The sequence below is a fragment of the Sorex fumeus genome, unplaced genomic scaffold (assembly GCF_029834395.1).
Source record: "Sorex fumeus unplaced genomic scaffold, SorFum_2.1 ptg000122l, whole genome shotgun sequence".
Taxonomy (NCBI): domain Eukaryota; kingdom Metazoa; phylum Chordata; class Mammalia; order Eulipotyphla; family Soricidae; genus Sorex; species Sorex fumeus.
In genome coordinates, this window is record NW_026606179.1 from 13513611 (window position 1) to 13541424 (window position 27814).

General features: G+C 55.5%; 1 protein-coding gene across 2 annotated transcripts; it reads right to left on the bottom strand.

The window, feature by feature from the left end:
- Positions 1-74: 74 nt before the first annotated feature.
- On the bottom strand, positions 75-27814 carry HIF3A (hypoxia inducible factor 3 subunit alpha). 2 transcript variants are annotated; one of them, XM_056137168.1, is made up of 15 exons: positions 27754-27814; positions 21020-21210; positions 19012-19148; positions 17407-17491; positions 17066-17178; positions 16545-16753; positions 15636-15742; positions 14871-15018; positions 10048-10166; positions 9048-9238; positions 8021-8125; positions 6992-7254; positions 4874-4982; positions 2290-2371; positions 75-636 (listed from the first exon to the last, which is right to left on the bottom strand). In XM_056137168.1, exons 1-15 carry the CDS (start codon positions 27777-27779, stop codon positions 539-541), a joined length of 1983 nt encoding a protein of 660 aa, XP_055993143.1. In that variant the 5' UTR covers positions 27780-27814; the 3' UTR covers positions 75-538. The 2 variants fall into 2 exon arrangements, with proteins under 2 accessions (XP_055993143.1, XP_055993141.1); XM_056137166.1 differs by lacking the exon at positions 27754-27814 and having other exon boundaries at positions 21020-21293.

Sequence of the window (27814 nt, forward strand, 5' to 3'; positions counted from 1 at the left end):
TCTGGCCCTCTGCACTTTCTGGTCCAATGTCCACATTCTTAAGGCCCCTGAGCAAGTCCCCTGGTGACCAAAAACATCTCGTGGAAACAATGAAAATTGGTAAGGAAAGAGAGGGGTAAAAATGAAAAGGGGATGGTGGATGTTAGCCCGATGTCCCAGAATGCAGAGACACGGACCCAACCCCCCCACCTCCCCACCCCCAATTACCCAAAATAAAGCCAGGAGTGGGGCGGAAATGGATGAGGTAACCGGTATGGGGACCCCCATGGGAAATCCTGAGAGAAGCAGGAGCGGGCCACAGCCCCTCTCCCAGAGGTCACTGAGCTGAAACCACCCCGAAGAGCCCTCCAAGATGGGAGTGGCTGGAGGGGTGGGGGCTGAGGTAGGCCTGAGGTGGGTGGGGTCGCTGAGAGGAGAGAGTGGGAGTCTCCCTTCGCCCCCGACAGCCCATCCTGTGTCTTGGCTGCTGACTTGGAGTGTGGTTGAGATCCTTTCTTGGCCAGGAGGAGGAGGGGAGGAGAGATGGGGAGGCGCTGACTCAGTTGGCCTGGGCCAAGCCTGCCGCTGGCTCGAAGTGGCTCCGGGGCTGGGCGGTGTTGTCACCGGGGTACAGAGAGAGCAGCGGGGAGGCTGAACCTGGAGGGGGAGAAGGAGGTTCAGTTTGGCCTGCCCAAGACCCTCCCGCCCATCTGCTGTCCCCACCAGTACCCGATCAGATGTGAGGTTGATGGGCCACACAGAGTTTAGTGGGCTGGCACACAGGCTGTGCAGGGGGGAAGCCCGGGTTCCAGGCAGTGCATCGTCTGGAACCCCAAGTGCCCACAGGAGTGATCCCTGAGCAAGGAGCCAAGTGTGGCCTCCAGGCATCATGAAAAATAAACAAGAGGCTGATAAGGCCCCCAGGCAAGTCTGGGGCAAATCCCACTCTGGAGTTTAGGGATCTAAGGACCAGTTAAGAGAGTGTAGCCAAAGTCATAGGCCAACAGCAGGGAGGGCGCTGGTGTTGCACACTGCTGGAGCAAGGCCAGGGGTGCCCCTTGAGTGCAGAGCCAGGAGGAAGCCCTGAGCACTTCCAGGTGTGACCCCAAACCAAACCAAACAAAAAGAAGTGGTTAAGAGGGGCTGGAACTCTGGAGCGACAGCACAGTGGGTAGGGCTTTTGCCTTGCACCCAATTTCGGTGGCTGACCCAAGTTCGATTCCCAGCATTTTATAGGTCCCCTGAGCACCACCAGGAGTAATTCCTGAGTGCATGAGCCAGGCATAACCCCTGTGCATAGCCAGGTGTGACCCAAAAAGAAAATTAAAAAGAGAGTTGAAGGCTTTGCTTAAGCTTGTAACCCCAGAAGGCTACAAGGTCCCCTGAGCCACACCGGAAGTGATCCCTGAGCACAGAGCCAGAAGTAATCCCTGAGCACTTCTGGGTATGCAACTCCCCAGAAAAAAAATATTTACTAAAGAAGAAAAATATAAAAACAAATAGAATGAAAATAAAGAAAAAAGAAGGAAATAATATACATTAAAAAATATTTACTGTTCATCTGCTCCATGGCAGGTCCTGGGCCACAGAGGGCAGGAGTGGACCCTGGCAGGGCCAGCATCAACTGATCCAGTGCATCTCAGCTTCAGTGCAGAGCTTGGCATACAGTGGAGGCTGGAAAATGCCCGCCCAGTATGCATAGAGCACTTTGCACTCCCAGGCCACTGCCCAGCACCCCCCCAACACACACACACAGAGCTGAGGACAGCCGTGACCAAGATTGGCTTGGCACTCCCACCCCTGCCCCCGCCTTCTCAAGAGAAGACAGTGACACCAACACTTCTGTGAAGGGGAGACAGGGCCGAGGTTTGATTAAGAAGCCAGGGGCTTGCCTGGAGCCTGCAGTGACCGGTGCCCACCTGTGGAGAGCTCCTTCGAAAGCAGACTCCTGCAAAGCTCTCCCCATCAGGGGCCCTGTGGGGCAAGGCAGGGTCTGAGCTCCAGAACCAGAAACTGGCTCCAAAGCCGTGCAGCTGGAAGGAACGTGACGCCCAGAAGGGACTCACTGCTCTGGCTTTAGGAGACCAAGGCTTGGGCTGGGCCCTGACAAGCCCCTCCTTCCCTCAAGGCATCTCTTGCTCCCCCCAAGTTTCCCAGAGAGGAAGGGTCACCCTATCACCACCCAAGTCTAGCCCAGGCACTGACAGTCCTCCAGCACCTTCACGACCACCCATCCCTCTCAAGCACAGGGAGCACATCCTGGGGGGAAGGGGCGACTCTTGTCCTTTGGATAGTCAAACTGCCACTCACCCAGGGACTCGTTGAGTTCCAGGAGAGGGGTACCAGGAGCAGGTTGGCTGCCCAGAGCTGGTCCTCCTGTCAGAAGGAAGCTCTGCAGGGGACAAAGCCATCAATCAACAACCATCGTCATTTCACCACCATCATCACCGTCACCAACATCATCCTCATCACACTCATCACTATTGTTAGTATCTTCATCATCACCACCATTACCAGCCTCATCAGGACCATCACCATACCACCATCACCACCATCACCACCATCGTCATGTGTGCCGCCATCAGGGTTCCCATCCCCCTCCTCATCACTATTACCATCATCACTACCACCATCAGTCTCCTGGAATTCAGTGTCTGCTTCTCAACTCATGAGCTTGAATAAGTTAGTCATTGCCCCAGATACCCTACAAGGTGTCCCAACAGCCTCTTCACCTCCCCTCCTTGGGCGTCCAGGAGGCTTCACCCCATTGACTCTCTGTGTGCCATCCCGCTGTGCCCAGGCAACAGGAGAGCAGGAGGCAGGCAGGGGGCCGAGGGGCAGACAGCATGGGCTCTGCTAGCTGCTTTCCTGCAGGGCTGGGGTGCTGTGTCTTGTACCAACTCCAAAGAAGGTTTCAGCTCTTCCCAGGGGGACCCCTAGTCTCCACAGGGCCCAGTGACCCTGTCTGGCAAGCGATAAGCCCCGTCTTCCTGCTGCTGGGCCCAGGACTCTACACCAGCTCCTCCTGTCCCCTTTGCAGGCTGCTCTATTATTAAATTCCTCTCCTGGCTTCCTCCCTAGACTCTGCCGGAAACAGTTGTTTACCCTCCTGCGTGTGAATGTGTGTGATTAGCTGATGGAACCCTTATCACTATGATATTGTGCATTACTGGGGGCCTCACAGAAGCCAGGCCAGTGCTCTACAGCAGAATGTCACCCTGGCCCCACATTATTTCTGAAGTGGCCCTGGGCGCTGAGTAATGTGATCATGCAGACACGTGGGACAGGCCTGGAGCGTGGTAGGCACTCAACAGAAGCTGCTGATAGCATCAGCCACACCCGCATGCTCAAACATCCCAGTTCAAGGCCCCTGGGAGCCAGGGCAGGGACTGGCGGGAGGCCCCAAGGAAGGACTGTGGTCTGGGCAAGCACCACCAGGGGTCACTCTTGAGCACAGAGTCAGGAATAGCCCCTGAGCACCATGGGGGAGGAGGAGGAGGAAGAGGAAGAAGGAAGTGGGAGGAGGAGGAGGGACGAAGAGGAAGGAGGAGGAGGAGGAGGAATAGTACAGGAGGAAGGGCATTTGCTTTGCAAGTGGCCAACTCAGGTTCGATTCGCGGAATCCCATATGGTCCCCCCAGGGTAATCCCTGAGCATCTCTGGGTATGGTTCCCCCGCCCCCAGGCCACTTTGGTTTGACACCACCCATCCAGGACTGTGCAATACAAACCCTCAGCTTCCAGAAAATTCTTTTCTGTTGTTTTGTTTTTGAGCCACATCTAGGATTGCTCAGGGCTTACTCCAGGCTCTGCACTCAGGGATCACTTCTGGCAGGCTCAGGGGCCTCTGTGGGGTGCTTGGGGTTGAACCCAGGTCGGCTGTGTGCAAGAGCCCTCCCCGCTGGACTATGACTTCGGCCCAGCAAAGAAGATTCTTAAAAGACCCTTGAGGGTAAAATCTCAAATAATAATGGTGAGTCTGGTGTCAAAATACTGAATGTGATCAAAGTAGAGAGTAATGTGGAAATCATCTGCCCAAAGGTAGGGGGAGGGTGTGGGAGGGGGGTATACTGGGGTTGTTGGGGGTGGAGAGTGGGCACGGGTGAAGGTACGGGTGTTTCATTGTATGACCGAGACTTAGACTCGAAAGCTTTGTAACTGTTCTCACGGTGATTCAATAAATAAAATTATAAAAAATGAAAAAAAAAAGTAAGGTGGCGTTCATGCCCAATTCAATCAGCTAATCAGTGGCTGAATAAATAGCAGTAAAAAAAGAGAGACCCTTGAACCTTGTCATTTCTTCCCATTCCCCAGTTTAATTTTTTGTTTGCTTTTTTACACGGAGGACAAAGTTTGGGGCCACACCCTGTGGTGTTCAGGGGCTCTTTCTGGCTCAGTGCTCAGGGGTGACCCCCGGTGTTGGTCAGGGAGCCTGTGTGGTGCTGTGACTGGAGCCAGGATAGGGTCAGCTGCGTGCCAGCGCCTGACTCCTGAACAATATGTTTAATTTTCCTCATAGGACTTAACCACCAACTTCCCAATATTCACTAAATTTTCTGGGGTTTTTTTTTGGGGGGGGCACACTTGTCAATGCACAGGGCCTACTCCTGGTTCTGCACTCAGGAATCATTCATGGCAGTGCTCAGGGGACCATACGGGAAGTTGGGAATCGAACCCGGGTCGGGTTCATGCAAGGCAAGTGCCCTCCCCTCTGTGCTATCATCCCGACCCCTTTACTAAACTCTTTGATTCCCATAACCTGAACCAGAGAGCAGAGTGCCCGGCCGGAACGCTGTGCTTCCCTCTGCCCTTCACCCTTGCTGTTTCCATCCATAAACAGCAAGTTGGAGCCTGCTGGGCCCGCCCTACCCCACCCCCCGCACCCCTGCACATACCAGGCTGAGTGGCGGCAACAGGAAGGCTTCAGGTTCTAAGCTAGGGGATCGCTTCGGGGGTCTCACTCCCAACAGCTCCTCATCATCGTCTATGCTCCCGGCCAGAGCTCTGGAATGAAACACACAAAGATCTTTGAGCAAAGCTGGCAAGGCGTGAGCACAGGTGCAAGCGGGGAGAGCACTCACTGGACACCGCTCACTGCCCGGGGCCTACTGCTTGCTCAGACATCCACTGCCCCATCCACTACCCCCCAACCTGCCTTCCCATTCATCTACCCAGCCACCGCCCAGCCGCCCAGCCCCTCTGTCCACCCACCCTCTCCCCTGTTCATCCATCTACCATTCAGAGCCTGAGAGACTACAACAGGTGAGGTTTGCTTGGCTCGCACACAGCTGACCCAGGTTCGATCCCCAGAAAAACATATGGTCCCCTGAGCCCTTCAAGGAACAAGCCCTGAGCACAGAACCGGGAGTGAGCCCTGAGCATTGCCAGGGCTTAACACTAGCACTATCCTCCTGTTGTTCATCAATTTGCTCGAGCGGGCCCAGTAACACCTCCATTGTGAGACTTGTTGTTACTGTGTTTGGCATATTGAATATGTCATGGGTAGCTTGCCAGGCTTTGCCGTACGGATGCCAGGCTCTTCGAGAGGGGTGGAGGAATCGAACTTGGGTCCGTCAGGTTGCCGCGTGCAAGGCAAATGCCCTACCCGCTGTGCTTAACAAGGGCTTAACAAGAAAAACAAAATTCATCTATCTAGGATAGTACAGTGGGGAGGGCATTTGCCTTGCATGCAGCCAGCCCAAGTTTGATTCTTGGTACCCCATAGGGCCCTTCAAGCACTGCCAGGAGTAATGCAGAATGCAGAGCCAGGAGAAACCCCTGAGCACTACCGTATGTGCCCCCAAACCAACATCACCACAAAAATTTCATCTACCCATCCCCCTTCCATCCATCGTTTCTTCCTTCCCTTTGTCCATCTGTCCATTCATCCACCATCCATCCATCAATTTACCATCCACCATCCATCCATCCACCATCCATCCATCATCCATCCACCACCCACCCACCCATCCATCCTTCCACCCATCCATCCATCCATCCATCCATCCATCCATCCATCCATCCATCCATCCATCTTCCCTTCCACTCATCCAGCACCACCCTCTCCATGCTAACTGGTCTCTTCTCTCCCTCCCTCCTTGAATGAAACTTTGCTGAGTAGGTGCCACTCTGGGAACCCGAGGAAATTCTGAGGCAGAGCTAGAACCATCCCCAAAAGTTCGACAATATTCACGTCTGCAACCAAACGCTTGAGCGTGAGACCCTGACTACTGCTGCAGAGGAGATGGAAGCTCTCCAAAACAAGGGGTGGGAGGGGGTCTGTATGTGTGTCTGCTCCCCAGGAAGGAGGGCCACGCCCTTTCAACAGAGTCTCAACAGTATGAAGAGTTCACGGCGGCTCCCCAACACTGCCCTTCACCTCTTACAGACAAATGCTGTCATCTGGCCGGATATAAACCTGAGTCCAACAAGAGGCCCCTGGGTGCCTGGTGGGATCTGAAAAAGAGTGGGGGCCAGCCAGAAAGAAGGGGAAGTCTAGACCGGGAGCGGGGGAGCACCCAGGGGAACCTGGGATCTGGCCCTGGTACATGACAGATGTGGATGTTTTCTTTTTCCTTTTTTTTTTCTTTTTGGGTCACACCCAGCAATGCTCAGGGCTTACTCCTGGCTCTGCACTCAGGAATCACTCCTGGCGGTGCTCAGGGGACCATATGGGATGCTGGGGATCGAATCCAGGTCAGCCATGTGCAAGGCAAAGCCCTATTCACTGTATCACACAGGCCCAAGACACAGATGCTTCTTGTGAGCTGCCTGCTGGAATCTAGAACAATTTTCACCCACATGGCCTGCACACGGCCCATAAATATCCACATGGGCCAGGGCAGGAAGGAGGTTCCCCAGCCCACATCTAGCCAAAGTCACAGAGGTTAAAAGGAACCCGGGCAGGGGCCGTGGAGGATCTTGCTACAGTGGAGGTTAGGCAGGAGGCGAGATGAGGCGCAAGGAGAGAGCAGGGGTGAGGCCCTCTCTGCGGTTCCCCCACTGTGGCTCACCTCTTCCGGGCACCAGCCATAAGGGGCTTCCCTCGGGGAGGGCTGGAGCAGCTCAGCCGAGGGTCACTCCCCCAGCGGGGCAGCAGGGAGGGCTCGGGGGATGCAGGCGATGGGCCATGGAAACTCTGGGCGCGAGGCCGGGGCACGGCCCCCCGAAGTCTGCGACAGGCCATGGGGGTCTGCTCGCTGGAGTTGAGCTGGAAGTCGTCGTCCATGGAGATGTAGGGAGCCAGCATTTCCAGGGCCAGAGCATCGTCACTGTCCTGCAAGGGTGGAAGGGGAGGGAAGAATGAGCTTTGACATTCCTGGGCCTCAGCAGGAGGCTTAAAGCCTGAGCTTTTGGGTTCCTCATCTGGGAAATGGGCATGGGGGGTGTGGGGCATGTTGAAGAGATAGGACAGCAGGGAAGGCACTCACCTTGAGCGTCACTGGATGTGGCCTCTCCATACAAACAAAAAACCAGACACCCATTATCTATCTATTCATCTACACGTCACTTATCTACTATCCAATGAAAACAACAGTGCATCCATCCATTCTTCCACCCATCTAGCCATCCATCCATTCAACCTCCCATCCATCTATTCACCTACCCATCCATTCATCCACCCATCCACCACCCATCCATTCACCTATCCACCCACCCATTCATCCATCCATCCATCCACCCATTTATCCATTCATCAACCCACTGACCCACCTACCCATTCATCCATTTATTTATTCATCTATCTATCCATCCATCCATCTATCCATCCATCCACGCATCTACCTACCCATCCGTCCATCCATCCACCCATTTGTCCATCCATCCACCCATCTAACCATCCACCCATCCATCCATCCATCCATCCATCCATCCATCCATCCATCCACCCATCTAACCATCCATCCATCCATCCACCCATCTAATCATCCATCCATCATCCACACATGCACCCCCTTAAGAAGCCCCTGCCTTCTTCTACAGTTTGCCCATACGTGCCCCCAGCTCAAAGGTGAAGCCTGCTCCTTCCATGAAGCCCTTACCTGAGCTATATCTAGGTCTGTCTCCACTGCCTCGAGATCTCTTCCTAAGACCAGGAGCTTGTGTGCATTTTCCATGTCCACGAGCAGCTCATCGGGAAGATCTGCCTGTGGAGAGGCAAAGACGGGGGCCAGTCCTGAGTTCAGGATGTATCAGGTAAGTGATAAATCCTCCCTTGTGTTCTGCAAGACTTCTTTCTCCACCTTCTCCAAGCTATTGCCCACCATCCTGGGTCTCCATACCGGGAGTATCAATGGGATAGCAGGGCTTGCTTTCCACACAGTGGGTATGATCCCCAGCATCCCAGGTGGCCCCCAAAGCACCACCAGGGGTCACTCCTGGGCATAAATCCAGGAATGGCCACTCTGCATTGTTGGATGTGACCCCCAAACCCCTGCTAAAAATGCAGGGGGTGGGAATCCCAGTAAGTATAAGTTCTATTGTGTGCCCACCTGCTCGACCCCCAAGTGCTCCCCACAAATGATCCAATTGACCCCTCTCAACAAGAAGGCACCTCCTTGCTAAAATGGAGAAGACACCCAGTGTGTCCCATTCAGGGAAAGTCATTCTGATCTAGAAACTGAACCCAGGAGACAGGAGAACACAGGGCAAGCCCCAGTCAGTTTTTTTTTCCTTTTGGGTCACATCCAGTGATGCACAGGAGTTTCTCCTGGTTTTGCACTCAGGAATTACTCCTGGAGGTGCTTAGGGGACCATATGGGATGCTGGGAATAAAGCTTGGGTCACCCACATGCAAGGCAAATGCCCTACCCACTGTGCTATCGCTCCAGTCCTCCCAGTTAGTCTTGACTCTGCCAAGTCCAAGTTCAGTCAGTGAGGAGGGGCAACCCCAAGCAGGCTCGGGTTAAGGTGACAGAGGAGGGGAATCTAGAAGCTGACTCTTAGAGGACCCCAGACCTGGTCACCTTCCAGCCTTACCACTATGAAGATGGAATAACCAAGGCCAGGAACTGCAAGGCTCAAGGAAACCGTTGGATGCAGAGGGTCCAGCGGGGAGTGGCTGCTTACCGCAAGAGGGCTCTGGGGGCGCCAGGCAGCTGGGGGTGCACTGGGGGTGGCAGCCCCTGAAGTACCATCAAGAATGGGTGCCAAGAGGCGACGGAGGTCCGGGCTGCAGAAACGGCGGGGGTCAGCGGCCAAGGCGGCCTCGCTCAGGGCAGGCGGGTGCAGGAAGGCCAGGATCCGGGGGCTGGAGATATCTGCAAGGGCACAGGGGCACAGGAAGGTCATCCAGAACAAAGGGCTGAGCCGTCCAGGCCAACCCAGGGAGAAGGAAGGCTAGGCCCATTATCAGTCCAGGGGACATTAGTGTCTGGAGAGCCCCCGCAGGGGCTGCAGGATGCCCCTTCAGTGGCCAGATGAAGGGGGGGGTGCACTGAGGGTGCTGGGAAGGAGCAGCGGGTGCGCAGGGAGGGCCACAGCCTCCGTGGGCTGGATGTAATTCGTGAGCCGAATCTCCAACGGCCAAGAACAAGGTTTGTTCAGCTGACACTGCGCATGGCTGTGCCCGGAAGGAGTGACCTAAGGCCCTCGCTGAGACTCCAAGTTCCCCAGTGGTGGAGATATGGCACCAGGTGGGTCTCGAGCCAGAGAAGGTGATCAGGAAATGGTGACCCAGGACTGTGGGCAACAGCTTGGAGAAGGTGGAGGAAGAAGTCTTGCAGAACACAGAGGGAGGATTTATCCAAGCAAGGTTGGAGGGGGAAGAAGGAAGAGGAAGAAAAGACGCAGACTTGGGAGGGTTCTGTTTCGTGGGAGCCCTGGAGGTAGAGGGCAATGGGGAACCAAGGCAGGACAGACTGGGAAGAGGGGAGGGAGGAGGAAGAGAGCTAAGTTAGGGCACGAAGGATTTGGGGGGGGTTGATGCAGGTGCCAAGGCCCTGGGGCACAAAAACTGCTAGAGAGGCTAGTGTGGTTCCATAGGCAGGTGGAGGCTGGTCACAAAGCACCACACCTTGGTTTGCTCCCTAGAAATTAATTCCACCCCCACCCCAGCCATGCCCCATACCAAGGCTGTCCCCAGGATTAGGGGTGTCCTTCTGAGAGGGGGTGCCCCGCTGTAGGGGTCTGCGAGAGGGTCGGTCCGTTTGCTCCAGGGACAGCACCAATCCGGTCTCTTCCACCCGGCTGGGGTACAGGGCAGAGAGGGGAGTGGAAGTCAGGGCGGATCCTTGGCACCTCAGCCCCCTCAGGTGACTTTCTGCCATAGGAGCCCCCTGTATCCTTCTCCTGGGGTCAAAGGCGTGGCACAGAAAAGCCACGCGGCCACGGTGCTTTTAAAGGTTTAATTTTGTGGTGACTGTGCTGTGTTATAAGAACATTGGAAAGAAAGTTAAGTCTGTCTTCCAAGCTCCCTCTGAAAGACAGAAAAAAAGAGAAGGTGGCATTTAGCGCAGCCTGCGGGGAGGAGGGAGGAGAGACTTAGGGGCTGGGGGGCTCGGGGAAGGGGGCAGTAGGAGGGGAGTGGGGAGCAGAAAGCAGAAGAACTCAATCTTCTCTTTCCAAATACCCACAAACACGTTCTCATCCATGTATTGATGAAGGGTATTAAGACATGTTTTTCATTTACCAAATGTGAAGAATTCGTCCGGATGTATTTTTACGAATTCGCTTTTATTTATGAAGTTTCTATTCCTAGACATTTTTCATATTCAAGGGAACGAATTTATAAATACATCCTTATGTCCCCCATGCCTGCCTCCCTCCCAGGCTCCAGCTGAGTTGCAGGGACAACCCAAATGTTCCCCTTGCAAAGTGGCTCTGGGGTGGAGGAGCGGGGCTTATTTGCATCTCATTTGCATAGCACGCTGTAGGCCTGCAAGGGGGTGGGGTCTCCCTGTCAGCTCAGGGAGAAGCTGAGAGTCCCGGCCACCCTCACCAAGCCCTGGCTGGGCTGGAAACACCCCCAGGACAGGCTGGACCAAAGTCACTGTCCCCTTTGAAAAATACCCTCACAGTCTGTCTGTCTGTCTCTCTCTCTCTGACACACACATACAAACGCACACACACACGCTGACACATGCCCAAACGTTGGCACAGAGAGGTACATGTCTTTCAAACGCCAGGGGAAAATGGGCAAATGTGCCACCTGTCCACTCTCCCATTCAATCCACACACTGCTGGGTTCAAATTCCAGCTCTACCACTTATGAGCTGTGTGACTTTGCATATGGCTAAGCCTCTCTGGACTTCATCTAATTTCTCTGTGAAGAAGAAATCATAGGGGCCAGAGCGATAGGACAGTGGGTAGGGCATTTACTTTGCACACAGTCGACCCAAGTTCAATCCCCAGCATTGCATATGGTCCCCCAAGCCCCACCAGGAGTAATTCCTGAGTACAGAGCCTGGACTAACCCCACAGCATCTCTGGGTATGACCCAAAAAGAAAAAAAAAAGATGAAGAAGAAGAAAAAATCATAGCCAGGGAGATGACTCAGCTGTGCACGCTTTGAGTCATCTGAGCTTTGCACGCAGAAATCCAGGTTCCATCTCCAGGTGCCTGGGCCCTTAAGATGCGGCCTGACCCCCCCAAAAAAATAATGATAATTCTAAATTTTTTTAAATAAAAATGAGAGCTGGAGATATAGCACAGTGGGTAGGGCGCTTGTCTTGCATGTGGCCGACCTGGGTTTGATCCCCGGTATTCCATATGGTCCCCCAAGCACCGCCAGGAGTGATTCCTTAGTGCAGAGCCAGGAATAACCCCTGAGCACTGCCAGGATGATCCCCCCAAAAAAATTTTTTAAAGAAGCCAGAGAGATAGTCCAGGAGTAAGGTGCTTCCAGGTTCAAATTCCGAGTTGTATAAGTTCCTTCAACACCACCAGGGGTCACTCCTGAGCACAGAGTCAGGAATTGCCCCTGGGCACTGCTGTGTGTGAGGGCCCAGAAGAAAATTAGATTAAAATTAAAATGAAGAAACAATAGGGGACTAGTGGAATGGCTCAAAGTGCTGGAGCACATGCTTTGCATGATGAGGCCCTGAGACCAATCCCTGGTACCCCAGGCCCCCACAAGTATTGCTGGATGTAGAGGAACTTTCATTGCTGAGGCCAAGTTGAGAATCACCAAGGGCGGCCCCAGGCCCCTGAACACTGCTGGAGAGGCCTAAAATTTGTTTTATTTTATTAGTGTTTTTTTTTTGGGGGGGGGTCACACCTGGTGATGCTCAGGGTTACTCCTGGCTCTGCACTCCTGGCGGTGCCCGGGGGACTCTATGGGATGCCAGGAATTGAACCTAGGTTGGTCACATGAAAGGCAAGTGCTGTCTATCACTCTGGCCCCACAAAACATCTGACTTTTAACCACGCTTGCCTTGCATGTGACCTACCCAGGTTCAATCGTCAGCATCACATAGGATCCTCTGAGCCACGCCAGGAGTAATTCCTGAGTGCAGAGATAGGAGTAACCTCTGAGCATTGCCAGGTGCGCCACAAAAACAAACAAACAAGCAAACAAACCCAAAATAAAAAAAAAATAAAAAAAAAAAAGGTAAGTGAAGGAGCTGGAGCTATAACAGAGGAGCTTGGCCCTTGTCTCACATACAACAGACCCTGGTCGCATCCCAGGCACCACATATGGTCCCCCAGGGCCATTTTGCTTAGGTGTGACTGCCAGGGGCCACTCCTAAGCAAAGAGCCAGGAATAGCTCCTAAGTACCACAAGTGTGAGCCACGCCCCACCAAAACAAAACAAGCCCCAGAAGGACCAGACCAAATGCTGGAGAGCAGGCCAGACGCCAGACGCCTGCCACTGCCCCCTACCCCCCACCCCACCCAGGCCATGACACACAGACCGCTGGCGCCCCTGGAAAGGGGGTGATGCTTTCTGACCACAGCGTCCCACCCCTTCATTCCTGGGTGTTTGCCCCGAAGACAGAAAAACACAGAATCTCACAAAATCCTGCAGGAAAATGTTACAGCTACCAACTTCTTTCACAATCTCCCAAAATAGCAAACGACCCCAACGTCCTCCAACTGGGGAGTAGATAAACAAACCAGGGCCTCCCAGCTCAGACCAGCAGAGGAAGGGAACGCCACCCAGGGGCACGTGTAAGAACCAGCACGGGGCAGAGAGTCCAGTGGGGGAGGGTGCATGCAATCCACGTCCATTCCATACAAGGCACCCCCCAGGGACCCCTGTGCCCTACCAGGAGTGATCCTGAGCACAGAGTCAGGACTAGCCCCTGAACACCACTGGGTGTAGCGCCAAACATGAAATACATCAGTTCATAAACAAATAAAATCCAGAGCTTGGGAAACCCCTCACGGGACTAGAGTACATGCCTGACAGGCAGAGGGCCCCATGTTTGATCCCCGACACCATCTGGTCCCCACGATTGGTGGCTCTGGAGCACTCCTGGGGAGAGCCAATAAATCATAATGGCTCTTGTCTCACATAATAATAATGCTAGTAATAGTGCCTCCAGTTGGCACATATCAGGGCCAGGCTCGAGCTGCAATACTCCATGGCCTACCCCAGCGAGGCCGAGTCGAGCATTTGGGCTCCTGAGATACTCGACAGAGACCCCACAAAATTAATAAATAAAATCAGTGTCAGGCCGGAGCGATACCCAGCAGGGGGAGCTAGCCTTGCCTGCAGCCAACCCGGTTCGATCCCCCGCATCCCATAGGATTCCCTGAGTACCACCAGAAGTGACTCCTGAGTGCAGAGCCAGAAGGAAGTTCTGGTCACAGCTGGATGTTACCCAAAACAAAACAAAACAAACAAAAAGGAGGAAAGTCAGGGCCGTGACAGAGACTCAAAGACTCAAGCATAGGCCTTGTAAGCAGAGGCCCAGAGTTCAATCTCCAGGGTAGCCCTCGGAGCCCCTGCAGGTAGCTGAGGAAGACTCCAAACCAAACGGATCATGCAAAGTGAGAGAAGCCAAACCCAAGGCTAGCAGTTGTGTGATTCCTGGAACATTCTAGAAAAAGGTGAGCTCTAGGTTCAGAGGTAAGGCCAGAGACTGGAGTCGAGGTGGGTTCACTCGGAGATTTTTTTTTTCCAGGGAGGGAAATTAGGCCACAGTGGACAGTGCTCAGGGCTCACTCCAGGTAATTCTGGAGGCCATTCGGTGCTGGGATGGAACCCAGGGTTTCTGTGTGCAAAGCCTGTGCTCCAGTCTTTTGAACCCACTCCCACTGTCAGAGAGAATTTGTGTTTGTTTGTTTGGGGGGTGGGTCACACCCAGCAGTGCTCAGCGGTTACTCCTGGCTCTGTGCTCAGGAATCACTCCTAGTGGGCTCAGGGGACCATATGGGATGCTGAGGATTGAACCAGGGTCAGCTGAGACCTTTGCTCCGGCCCCACAAAGATTTCTTTGTGTTCTTCAACAGCCAAGCTGGGTAGAACTTACCGAATTGCCAGCGCGCGTGAGAACTCAAAGGCCTGCATAACCGGACAAGCACATTTTCAACCTCTGTAAATCCTACCTCTCTGTGTATAAAGCACATTCGCTGAACAGCCCATCGAGTTTAAGGAGGCAGCCCCTATGCCTGTGTGTAAGCATGTGTATATACACACACACTCCAGGGGCTGGAGCAATAGCACAGCGGGTAGGGCATTTGCCTTGCACATGGCTGACCCGGGTTTGATTTCCAGCATCCCATATGGTCCCCCAAGCACTGCCAGGAGTAATTCCCGAGTGCATGAGCCAGGAGAAACCCCTGTGCATCACCGGGTGTGACCCAAAAAAGGAAAAAAAAAAGAAAAACAAACAAAAAAACTCACACACTTGGGTCCCACATACACCACACACACACACACACACACACACACACACACGAATGGGCAGCACCCCCGCACACGGCCCCCCACTCCCTTCTGCCTACCTGAGCAGGAAGTGGACGCAGACGATGCTCTCAGACTGGGGGCCCCGGCCCCCTGACACCACTGTGGCCTGCGTCTGGGTCCACAGGTAGCCGCCGCTTCGGGCTAGGAAGCGATACTGGCCAGTGACAGCCTGGCCCTTGTTCAGCACTGGGGGTAGGGGAGGGGGACACGGGGTCAGAGCCACAGAGAGGTCATGGGGAAAAGAAGGCTCTGACAGCTTGGAAGACTGGAGAGAGTACAGCAGGCAGGGGATTTGCCTTGCAAGCGGTTCCATACCCAGCACCCAATATGGTCTCCCAAGCATTGCCAGAAGTGACCTGTGAGTGCCCGGCCAGGAGCATAGCTGGGCGTGCCCAAAAACAAACAAACAAACAAACAAGAAACCTCTGAGGGGTCCAGAGTGACAGTACAGCAGAGAGGGCATTTGCCTTGCACGTGTCCAACCCAGTTCGAAGCCTGGCACCCCATAATGGTCCCCAGGAGGGATTCCCAAGTGGAGAGCCAGGAGTAACTCCTGGGCACTGCTGGGTGTGGCCCCCACTCTCCTCCCCAAAATAAGAAAAAAAAAGGGTCTGGGGGCTAGAGCCCGGGTGGCACAGACCAGGGAGGAAGAAACTTGGGGCGTGGGAAGTAGAGCTGAGACTAGCTGGGATGAGAGAAAGCGTTCCCCGCGCCGGGGTGCTGGGAGCGAGGAGGCTGGTTTGGGAGCAGGGAGAGGCTGCTGGGTTTCTGGGCAGAGGGGGCTGCGGGGCTGCAGCACTCACAGGTATGGATGGTCTGGCCCACCGCGTCCGAGTCCAGAGCATGGATGTACTCGTAGGCCGAGCAGCCGATCAGGTCAGTGGGCCTGTAGCCCGCCACTTCGGCGATCCTGGGGCGGGCGGGTTTAGGGAGGCCTCTGTGAGTTCAACTGGCTGGAAGGGGGAGGGGCAGGAGACCCGGGGCGGGGGGGGGGGGGGGCAGTGGAGAGTCACAGGAGTGAACCAGAGAGAAAGGGAACGAGTGAGACAGAGGAAAAGATGGGGGGGGGGTTGGCTGAGCAATAGCCCCCACAAAGACTGACGGGAAACAGCCCGAAAGGGGCAACAATGGCAAAAAGAGGCAGAGCCAGGAAGCCACCCAGAGCCAGAGCCAGAGCCAGAGCCAGCTCCTGACTCCAGGGTGGAGAAAGAGGCAGAAGAATGAAGGAGGTGGGGGCTGGAGCAATAACACAGCAGGTAGGGTGTTTGCCTTGCATGCGGCTGACCCGAGTTCGATACCCAGCATCCCATAAGGTTCCCTGAGCACCGCCAGGAATTAGTCTAATTCCTGTGTGCAGAGCCAGGAGGAAGCCCTGTGCATCGCCGGGTATGACCCAAAAAGCAAAAAAAAAAAAAAAAGAATGAAGAAGGGGAGGGAGGGCAGGAAGGGGGGAGGAGAGCATGAAGTGGGGAGTGGGCAGGTTGGGGGAGGGCAGGAAGGGAGGGCATTACTCACAACCACTCAGGAGCGCCCTCTGCCTGTAGGGTCTGTACTAACTTCACAAAGGGCTCTGTTTAGGGGATGCAGCCAGGCAGAGATGAGTGAGGGGGCAGGGGGAGTAAGATGATGGGGGGCTGGGAGACCCGCCAGGAGTTTCCTAGAACAGCAGGGACAGGCCTGAGAGTCAGGAGTCAGGAGCACCCCGTGCCCACCTCTCGTCGCAGTAGGTGAACTTCATGTCCAGGCTGTGCCGGCTGAGGAAGGCCCCGCGGCCCAAGGGGGGCTCCAGGCTGCCTGGGTGGGGGATGGCATCACAGATGAGCACCAGGCACTGCATTGGAGGCTCGCGGCGGGGGCTCCTGGCGGGGGAGGTCTGTGCAGGGGGCTTGTAGACTCTCAAGTGTCCAGAACAGTGCAGGACCTAGAGGGGAAGGATGGAGGGCCCAGGCTTGGGGTCCACCTGGGGAAGCCCAAAGGGAGCTGAGAGGAAATCAAGGGCCCCCAGATATCTGGCTTAGAGAGCTCCGGGGAAGCCCCAGACTCAACCCCAAGAGGTGGCACTGAAATCTAGATTTGACGGCGCCTATGGAGACCCCAGGCCTGGGGGCTGACACCCAAGGATGTAACAGGGACCCTCCACACCCCAACCTTCCCGGCTTCCTGGAGACCCGGGAGATCCCAGGAGACCCCCGAAGGGAATTGGGGGTGTAGCCCCAGCCCTGGCTCCCCACACCTTCCAGGTGGCTGCCTTGAGGTTGAGGGTGCGCCCGCGGCTCGTGAGGGTGCTCTTCATCCGCAGTGAGAAGCAGCGCTGTGTGGAGGCCTCCAGCTTCTTCTTGGACAGGTCTGGGGTAGGGGGGTGCGGGGGATCGCAAGTCACCTGGCCATTACAAACAAGGTCCCCTATGCCCCCCACATGCTGGTGACTAAAGTCTCCTGATTCCCCTTCCGAGGCAGACTTGTGCCCCCATCCAGACCCCTCAAGGCAGGGCAGTCTCCCTTCCTGCTGTGTATCCCCAAAACCCTGGGTCCCCAGGGCAGGCCGTGATCCCACTCCTGGGGCAGGGGACTCACTCTGTGGGGGTGTCAGAGCATCCTGCAGCTCTTCCTGGTCACAGGGATGGACGAAATCAAAGATGCTATGTCCAATGAGCTCCAGCTGCCGGGGAGGGAGGAGGGGGTGGGTGGGAGGAACAGCACCCCTCGGGGGGCCTCTGAACCACCTCAACCCTGGCCTCATGCACGAGCCTGGGTCCCTCCAGCAATCCTGGTCACCCTCAAGCTCCCCGTCAACACTCTCTCTGGGACCACCCGTCTCTAGCCCCCACTATCAGCCGATCCCACGTCTTGATGTGCCCCACGTGGCACCCTGGTGCCCAGATAGATCCTTGCCATGTAGAACTCACTGACCAGAGGAAGAGAAGAGAGAGCAATAAACCAACCCAAGACAAAACTACACTTCGGGGCTGGGGAGACAGGATGGGGTCAAATGCATGCAAGTTTAATCCCCAGCGCCAACACGCAGGAAGCAACCCCTGAGCACAGAGCTGGGAAGAGCCCTCCCTCCCCCAAGCACTGCTGAATACAGTCAGTCTCCCCAACCCCCAGGGGAAAAAAACACATTAAAATTTACATCTATAGGGTTGGAAGGATAGTACAGCAGGTAGGGTATTTGCCTTGCATGCGGCCAACCCAGGTTCAATTCCCAACATCTCATATGGTCTCCCCAGCACCACCAGGAGTAATTCCTGAGTGCATGAGCCAGGAGTAACCCCTATGCATTGCCAGGTGAGACCCAAAAAGAATTAATTAATTAATTAATTTAAAAAAATGTACATTCAGGGCCAGAGCAATAGTACGGCAGGCAGAGTGCTTGCCTTGCATGCAGCTGACCTGGGTTCAATCCCTGGTCCCCTGTAGGGTCCCTTAAGCACTGCCAGGAGTGATTCCTGAGTGCAGAGCCAGGAGTCAGCCCTGGGTATCACTGGGTATGACTCAAAAAAAAAAAAAAAAACTAAAATAAAAGTTCTACCTGAATTCCAGACTCGAGATTTGGGATTCCATCTCACTGATGAGACAAGTTCCCTCCTGCTTCAAATCTTTCCCAGGCTCCCGCAAGGCTAAGCCAGGACTTAGTAAAGCTAATGGGGTCTGGATCACACCCCTGGTCACCTCTCACCTACTCTGTATATAACCAGGATAAATATGCTTTTTTTGTGGGGGCATACCCAAAAGAGCTCAGGGGCCCCTCCAAGTGATCTCGGGGGACTGTTCAGTGCCAGGAATCAAACCCAGAGCTCCCACATGCAATGCCTCTGCACCACCCCTTTAAGCCACTTCCTTGGCCACCAGGATAAATATCTTTCCCTTCCTCACTGCTGCTTCATCTCAGCTCTGGGTCACTGAATGTCCTGTTGCATTGGCCAGGTCTACTGCCAGCCTGCATGAGTCTCCTCCTTCCTATCCCCTGAGTTCTTTCGGTGTCATCTCAGATGTCTTCTCCTCCATGACCACACCACCTCCCACTCCTGTTCCCATCCCAGCCCTAATTATTCTGAGTCCTGGAGATTGACACATCTGTGCTCTCTCAGTCCTGGGAGTTGTGTGCAGGCAGGTGGAGGTGAACCGGCTCACCTCAGCCCAGCATTTCGTGCAGTCACATCAGGCTGGCCCTCTCACCTGGCTGAGGCCCAGGTGCCTGCTGACGTTCTCTGAGAGGTAAGCCATGTCTCCCTCAGCAGTGAGCACCATGACGAAGCCCTCCAGGGCTTTCAGGTAGCAAGCATCCAGTGGCTCTCCCACCTGGCTCCACTCCCCTGCATCCGGGTCAGGGAGAACGAACGGGGCATCTGTGGTCAGTCAGGGCCATCCCCACCCCGGGCTAATCACCGTCTCCATCACCCAGAAAGTGTACACATCTCAGCGGCTTGATCCCCAGGAAGAGAACAGAGCCACCCACAGGCTGAGATTCTGAAGAGAAAAGGGAACAGAATTCTAAGGTGCTCAGGTTTCCTGGGAGGTCAGAAATCATGGGAAGGGTTCTAAAGAAGCAGGAGCATCAAGGTTAACTGAGTTTTTTCAAAAAACAGAGCCTCAGGGCTGGAGCAATAGCACAGTGGGTAGGGTGTTCGCATTGCACGCAGCGACCCGGGTTCAATTCCCAGCATCCTGTATGGTCCCCTGAGCACTGCCAGGGGTAATTCCTGAGTGCAGAGCCAGGAGTAACCCCTGTGCATCACCAGGTGTGACCCAAAAAGCAAGAAAGAAAGAAAGAAAGAAAGAAAGAAAGAAAGAAAGAAAACAGAGCCTCCCAGGAAATTAAAAATCTCAGGGATGAGCCTGACTCTAGTTTGATCTCTGGCACCACATATGATCCCCAGAGGGTGATCCCTGAGCACAGAACCAGAAGTATGTCCTGAGCTAGGTGTGGCCCAAGAAACAAAAATAAGGACAGTGATCATAACAATGATCAAGTAATAGGCTTAGGGGCCTCTATGACTGGGGAGCCACTGTTATCAAAATAGAATCTTTTCTGGATCCTGGGATGCCACAGTGCGTGTGGATGTGTGTGTTTCCTGACAAAGCTTGCAGAATGCTCTTCTAACTGGATGGAAAGCCAAACTGATGTAAAGCAAAGTAGCACTGCACTGCACTGTCCTCCCGTTGTTCATCGATTTGCTCGAGTGGGCCCAGTAACGTCTCCATTTTGAGACTTGTTATTGTGTTTGGCATATCGAATATGTCACGGGGAGCTTGCCAGGCTTTGCCGTGCAGGCGAGATACTTTCGGTAGCTTGCCAGGCTCTCCGAGAGGGGCGGAGGAATTGAACCTGGCTTGGCCAGGCTGGCTGCGTGCAAGGCGAACGCCCTACTGCTGTTCAAAGTAAAGCCAAAGTAATACAACTAAAGGAACTAGGAGGTAAAAAGAGGAAGAGGAAATCAAGTTGCATAACAATGTCTTTTGGGTCACACCTAGCAGTGCTCAGGAATTACTCCTGGCGGTACTCGGGATCATATGGGATGCTGGGGATTGAACCGGGGTCATTCACATGCAAGGCAAATACCCTGCCAACTATACTATCGCTTGCTCCGGCCCCAATATTTCTTATTTTGGGGATTGGGGGCCTCACCTGGTGGTGCTCAGGGGTTACTCCAGACTCTGCACTCTCAGAAATACTCCTAGAGTGCCCGGGGGACAGAGGGATTCTAGGGATGGACACCTGCAAGGCCTACCCGCTGTACTGGATCGCTCCAGTCCGGAAATATTAATTATAAGGGGTCAAGATCTAGTCCAGAGGATCTAAGATTGGTGAGGACCAAATTCTAAAGGCTGAGGGCTTGTAGATCTGTAAATAAGAATTAAGAAGTTATTGGGAATACCTTAGGGGGTCTTACAATAAGAAAGCGGAACTTTCCAAGAGCGCATTTCCCAAGGGGCGGGGCCTCACTGCGGATCAGACTCTTAATCAAGAGGCGGGGCTTCCTTTTAGGGGGCGGGGCCTCACCGGGAAAGTGGATTCCAAGAGGTGGAGCCGCTTTGGGAAGCCCCCAGTTAGTGGGGCCTTGTTGGGGAGAGGGCTTCCTGGAAGTGGAGCAGCTGCGGGGGTGGGGGGGCGAGGGAGTGGGGGAAAAGGGCGGGGAGGGGGCGGGGCCTTGGCCAGGTGGGACTACCCAGGGATGGAGCTCACCTGCGGCGCAGAGGCGGTGCATGCGCAGGTAGCTGATGGTCAGGCGCATGATGGAGGCCTTGTCCAGGTGGGCGCTGACCCCGCGCGCGAAGGGCAGCGTGTGTGCCAGCTGGTACAGCACCTCGGTCTCCTGGCTGCGCCGGCTGCGCGCCGCATCCCGGGATTTCTCTTTGCGCAGCTCCGTGCTCGACCTGCAGGCATTGGCAGCGGTCACCAGTGGCTCCCCTGGAGGGGAACGAGGTGGAGGGGAAAAGCACCTGCGGCGTTGCCACATGGCTTTTCTGGGGTTCGCAGAAGGCCGGGCTACGACCGTGCGCACTGGGCTGGCTGGGTCCGGCGAGTTCTGGGACTCTTCAAGTGTTCCACCCGGAGCCCTCCTAGCCTGGAGGGTTATCTGGCCCGGCAACAGCTATGCTATACCCTCCACGCGCCTCTCTTCTCTCATAGGCGTGCCAGGGGCCCCTCTGTCCCCTCCCTCACTTATCTGCAGTTTATTCCCCTGCTATGGGACGCTTGGGGGGGGGGGGGCGGGGAGGCCTCCTGCAGAGAGGGGACTGGCTGGACAGGCTGGGAGCAGGGACTGGAAGGAGCTCGATGGCCCCCCTGCCTTACAGCCTCCCAGAACCCTTCTCTTGACCTTTTCCCTCCACTGAGCTGAGTCTTCAGAATCCTGGAGCACAGATCTCAAAGTCCAAGGACCCACCGGGCAGGCGGACCCAGCAAACCAAGGATTCTGCCCGCCACCCATTCCCAGCTACCCTTTAAGCCATTCCAAACGTCTGCATTTGATGTCAATTGGGCGTGTTCATCCTTCTCTCACCGCTTGCTGCCACTGGTCCAGCTCTATTACATCAGTCTCTGAGCCGAGCAAGTGTGTAAGTTAACATTAACCTGGGTATGTGGCTTTCAACCTACAAGGAAGGTCTAACTGCCCCCCTTCTTTGAACCGAGGAGACTGGGACCCAGAATTGATGGGGGTTTGAATTCGTCTTCAAGATCTTTGAATTCTTCAGTTTGTCCCTCTGGCTTGGGGTTTATCCTCACATTTTCACGTCTTTCTGTTCCTGTCACTATCTTCAATGGTCAGCTCCAGGGGCAAAAACAATAGTACAGGGGCTGGAATGATAGTACAGTGGAGACAGCGTTTGCCTTGCACGCGGCCGACCAGGATTCCATTCCCAGCATCCTAATGGTCCCCTGAGCACCGCCAGGAGTAATTTCTGAGTGCATGAGCCAGGAGTAACCCCTGTGCATTGCCGGGTGTGACCCAAAGAAAAAAAAAAGAAAAATAGTACAGCCGTAAGACACTTTCCTTGCATGTGGTCCATCTGGGTTTTCTTGCTCCCCAGCACCCCGGAGGGTGCCCAGAGCTCTACCAGGAGTGATCCCTGTGCACAGAGCCAGGAGTAAACCCTGAACACCACTGGGTATGTCCCTCCCAGAAAAATAAAAGGTTGACTCTAGGGGCCAGAGAGATAGCACAGGGGTTAGTAAAGCACATGACTGCCATGTGGCTAACCCTCATTCAATGCCCAGCACCTTGTACGCCTTGCAGGCTGGCACCTTCAGTGCCCCAAGCACCACCTAGAGTGATCCCTGAGGAGAGTCAGGAGTAAGCCCCGAGAACCACCAGGTGTCCCCCCCCCAAAAAAAAAAAGTCGATGTCCAGGGTGTAAGGAATAACTAACTATGGCTTAGAATGTACCCTGCCAACCAATGGTCATGAGTTCAAATGTCTGTGATCCCACATATGAATGTGCGACCCTGCTAGTCCTGCTGTTAGAGATCCCCAGCACCTAAACGCACACACATACACACATGCACACACACACACACACACATGCACACACACACACACACACACACACACACACACTGTCCAACTCCAGGTCTGTCTGAATCCAAAGCTATAGTTTTTTCAGGGTGAAAGAGAGAAGAGAGGCCAGGGAGATGAATCAGCAGGCTGCAGCACATGTTTAGGGGTTCAATTCCTGGTACCACATCTGGAGAGACAGAGCACCAGGGAAAGCACTTCCTAGTGTGTGGCTGACTCAGATTTAAACCCCAGCACTGCAGATGGTCCCCTTTGGCACAGAACCAGGAGTAAGCCCTGAGCACTGCCAGATGTGGCCCCAAACTAAATGAATAAAAAAATCAAATTCTGGAGCCAAGGAAATAGTACTGTGGGGAGGGTGCTTGCCTTGACCCAGGTTCAATCCCTGACATTCCATATGGTCCCCAGAGCACTGCTTGGAGTAATTCCTGAGTGCAGAGCCAGGAGTAATCTCTGAGCGTCACCCAAATTTTCCCCACCACCCTAAAAAAAAAGTCAAAATCAATTACAGGCAACTAGCTCCTGAGTACCTCCCTGTTTGGCACCCCACCCAAATCTGTGTTATGTATATCCAGTAGGATGGGGCGGGGGGGGGGGGGCGTTGAGGATTGGGCTACAGCTGGTGATGTTCAGGATTTACTCTTTTTAAAAAAAATTTATAATTTATTTTTTAAATTTACTTGAATCACAGTGACATGCACAGTTACAAAGTTGTTCCTGATTGGGTTTCAGTCATATAATGTTTCAACATCCTCCGCTACTCAGGGCTTACTCTTGGCTTTGCACTCAGGCATCACTGCTGGAGGTGCTCAGGAGGACCATCTGCAGTGTCAGGGAGCAAAACCACAGTCTGTTGCAAGCAAGGCAATGCCCTAACCCCTGCCCTATCTCTCCAGCCCAAACATTAGTTGACGAGACCATTCAGAAAAAGTCGTTATTTGCTGAGCGCTTCTGTGTTGGATACTGTGTAAATACTTTAGCCTTGAACACTCATTCAACTAGAACCCAGGGCAATGGATTCTTTAACTGACTCTTTGATGCTGGCAACTGCCGTTTAAGCATCCCTAGAACCCCTGGCAACTGATCCTTCAAGCATCCTTGTTTACAGAGGAAAACAGAGGCTTAGGAGGTGAGGTCTTTGGCCCTAGTCTCAAAGCCAGTGCTGAGCAGAGCTGGGATTTGAACTTGGGAGGTGAAACTCCAAAGCCTTCTTTTCCTTCCCTAATCCCAGCTAGAGGACCCACCCCTAGGGCAGCCTAACCATCAGGAGGGGAGGCCCCCCAGAGGCTGAGGCATGGCCCAGTCCCACCCACACAGGAGAGTTGGTGGGTTGGGCTGACTCTAGAAGGGGGGTGGGTTGGCGGGTGGGGGACCTCCTTCTTCCAACGAGGCGGGAGGCGGGAGGGGGGGAGTCGAGGGGGGGCAGGAAAGCCAGTGATCTCCCCAAGCCTTCCCTCCCGGCTGGCTGGGGGCAGGGGCCTCCAGTCCCACTGCCCCCGAAAGGACATTCCGTCCTGTCCTGTTCTGTTCTCACCCTGTTTGTCTTCCTGCCCAGAGGGTGGGGGTGGGCGGGCCTCCCTGAGCTGGGGGCCCCTGGACAGAAGGAACAGGGAGTGGGCAGAGGAACAAGGGCGGGACCAGCCTCCCCACTCCGCAGGCAGCCGGGCTCTGCAACCCTGGCGGTGGGGTGACCACTGCTCCCTGGATGGGGCCAGCTGGTAGTGGTTGTTCCCAGGCATTCTTGGACAGGAAGCAGGGCCCCCTCACTTGCTCCAAGGAAGCCTAGCTGGTTCCCGGGGCTCAGGGGTCCACTCCCAGCTCCATAATCCAACAGCTCTGGACAAGACCCAGTTTCCCCCCCGGGGTCAGGGGCACAAACTCAAGGGTTGCTTTTTCTGGGAGTGTTTTGGTTTTGTTTTATTTTGCTTCTAGCCCATCCCAAGGGGTGTGAGGGAGTGTGGGACTGTTCCCAGCAGTACTGGGGGGCCCTGCACTGCAGGGAGGGTTGGGGGGAGCCCCTGGTCCCACTGCCAATGTGCCACATTTTCAGCCCCTTGGTGTAGTGTGGGAGTCTGACTTAATTAACACATGTCCAGTTTGAAGCCCTAAGTACTGTCAGTGACAGTTAAAGGGAACACTTTGGAGGTGTGGGGACAGGGGGCTTGGGCCACACCCTGCTCAGTTCTTGGGGGCACACTCCCAGCAGTGCTGGGGATGGAACCTGAGCGCTCACTCCAGCCCGAAACAATGGATTATGGTCTCTCTGTCCTCAACAGAGCTGGGAGGCTCTGGAGACCCCAGTGGGCTTGCAAACGTGCCCGCCCCAATTCCCACTAAGAGAAGAAACCTCGGTTATGCCACAGTGACCAAGCACACAGCTTGGGCAAAAGGAGCTGGAGGCCTCATGAATCCTTCCTCAGCCCCCCTCGGCAGCGAGCCAGCGTCCTCTGAGCGCCCCCACCCCATCCAGCTGACGGTCCCCCTCAGGCTTGTACCTACTGTCATGGGTCTGACAGTCGTGGCCAGTGGAAGGAGGTAACGAGACTCCTCTGAGACCACGTGGTGCTCGGGAACTGAGCCACAGTTCAAACCGTGTCTGCCTCCCCCTGCCCTCCCCCTGGTCTTCCTGGCCCTTCACAGGGGCAGACCCAGCTCCCAAGGCTTCCCTGTCTGCTTCCCAATCCTCTTGGTGGGGCGCGGCAGCGGCGACACCCCAACTCTGCAGGAGAAACAGCCTGGAGAGGCTGTCACAAACACATGGCCACAAAGGGAGCCATCTGGGGGTCAGAGGGAGCTAGAATGGGCTCGATCCCCCGGCACCACATGTCCCCCTCTGAACCCCACGCCCACCCCGGGAAGAACTCCCACAGGCACTGAGCTAGGAGTAGTCCCTGAGCACTGTTGGTTTTGCCTTAAAAAAAAAAAGAGCTTAGAGTTGGGAGAACTGGTTAAGCAGGGCGGGGGTGCCCACCCCAGGAGCCTCTGCCCTGCCCTCCTGTGCCCACCCCCTTTCCCTGTCCCACGACTGTCTCCGGATTTCCCCAGCTGGCCAGTCTCCTCCACAGTTGGCCCCGTGCCCAGCCCTGGTCCGGCCCCCTGGCACTCTGCCCAGCCTGGGACGTGCAGCCGGAGGCCCGCCACCCTTCCTCTGTTCCAGCAGAGAACAGGGGGCGGGGCCAGGCCTGGAGGCCCAAGGGTGAGGCCTGGGATGGGGACTGGGGCCTGGAGCCCCCAATCAGGAGAAATCCACCTCTTCCTGCTCCTGAGGCCTGACCATGACACCCACAAGCAGAGGACGGGAGAAACTGTGGAGACCCCCGCCCCACAGGCAGCGCTGATCCTATAGGGGTCCCCAGATACTTGGCAGTGGGTTGGGAGTCTTGTGAAGGGGTGCTCAGGCTGCATCTTGCCAAGGACCCCTCTTGGTACCACCCAGAAGTGGGTTCAGAGGTCGAATTGGGTTCAAGAAGAAATCTGGGTGGGGGGTAGGGGTGTCTTTCTACCTCAACGCTGCTCATCACTAAAATCAAAAGAACCCAGCGAGGTGCCTGTCCCCAGGGTCCCTCCAGCCTGGTGGGCTTTGAGGCCCACAGGCCCATGTGCCCGTTGGGAGGGCATGTCCCAAGAATGCCCCTGGCCCAGGGCAGGCTGGCTTTAAGTCCAAGCTTAGAGCAAGGCGGGAAGGGGTGAACGTAGGTGTGGGGGCCACTCACCATAACCCAGGCCCCCTCTAACCCTACGTCCATAGCAGGCTGCAGGAGGGGCTGAGACTTGCGGGGATCCGCGGGCATGGCAGTGCGGGTGGCGCATGCTGGGGTGACAGCGCAGGAAAGGGTTGGCCTTGGGGTGGGGGTAAGGGCGGGGAGAGCCCCAGCTGGGCCAGGAAGGACCCCCAGCCAGCCAGGAGGGGGCGCTGCGCCAGAGGCTTGGGATGGAGTTCCCTGGTGGGCCCGGAGCCAGAGACTGGAATAGAATCCGGGGGTGCCTTGGGGGAGGACATGGGGGTGTGGACGGATCCAATCAGCCAAGCGAAAGCCAGGAGGAGGGAAGGGGGTGAGGCTCCGTGGATGCCTCCGATTGGCCATGGAATGTGGGGGGAACCCCAGGACTTGTTCTGGGGTCCTAGGAAAACATGGCCAGATAGGAACCCCAGCAGAGTGCAACGGCAGGGGGAAATGCACCTGCCGGGAAGGGAGCCCAGAGGCTCCTAAGATTCCAGCTGGGCAGGGGCCCAGGGGAAGGAATGCGGGGTCCCATCAAGCCTGAAATTCATCAGACACAGCAGCTCCCAAGGGGACCCACCATAGAGATTGTGGGGTAGGGGGAGCCGAGACAAGGGCCAGACCCTGGAACTGGGCCAGACTTGTTCTTGCTATGGAAGGGAATGACCCCACTTTCCCAGAGGCTGCAGAGGTCCCTGGGAAGGGTCCTCCGTGGTTTCTGACAGGGCACCCTGCCTCCCTCCCCGCTGCTTCTGGGGAACCCAGGGTCCAGTCGCTTCTCCTGAACTCAAAACCTGAATCCCTTATTTCAAGGGACTCCCTATGTCCCTGTGAAGGCACTCCATGTCCCCAGGATCCCGCGACTCTGGCGGCACAGAGCAGCCTCAGATCCGGGGGTCCGCGGGCCAGGGGGTCCCTTTGAGCCGGGAGACCCAGGAGGGGACGCGGGAACGCGGGGATCGCGACCCCGACATCTCTCCGGGCTGGAGGGGCGGGGCAGCCAGGAACTTTGGGGAACTAAGGCACCTCGGGGAGTCCCCGCAGCGCGCAGAGTGCGGCGCGACCGCGCGTCCTGGGCTTTTCCCGCTGCATCCCCCGCCCAGTTCAAGGGCCCCTAGGGAGGCAGCCCCCCAACTCCCACTATTCCTCCACCCCACCCCCGGCCCGGACCCCAGTACCTTGCGCGGTGCAGCCCCAGCGCCATCGCTCGAGCGTCGCGGCTGCGGGGCCCGCCGAGGT

Bases quoted from the DNA above. Each gene is read 5' to 3' on its own strand.
- HIF3A (XM_056137166.1), bottom strand. From the start codon at position 21,293: ATGTGGCAACGCCGCAGGTGCTTTTCCCCTCCACCTCGTTCCCCTCCA. The intron at 19,149-21,019 runs GTGAGCTCCATC...ACCCGGATGCAG, and splicing joins GCACCGCCTCTGCGCCGCAG to GGGAGTGGAGCCAGGTGGGA. The intron at 17,492-19,011 runs GTGAGAGGGCCA...CCTCCCCGGCAG, and splicing joins GGCACCTGGGCCTCAGCCAG to CTGGAGCTCATTGGACATAG.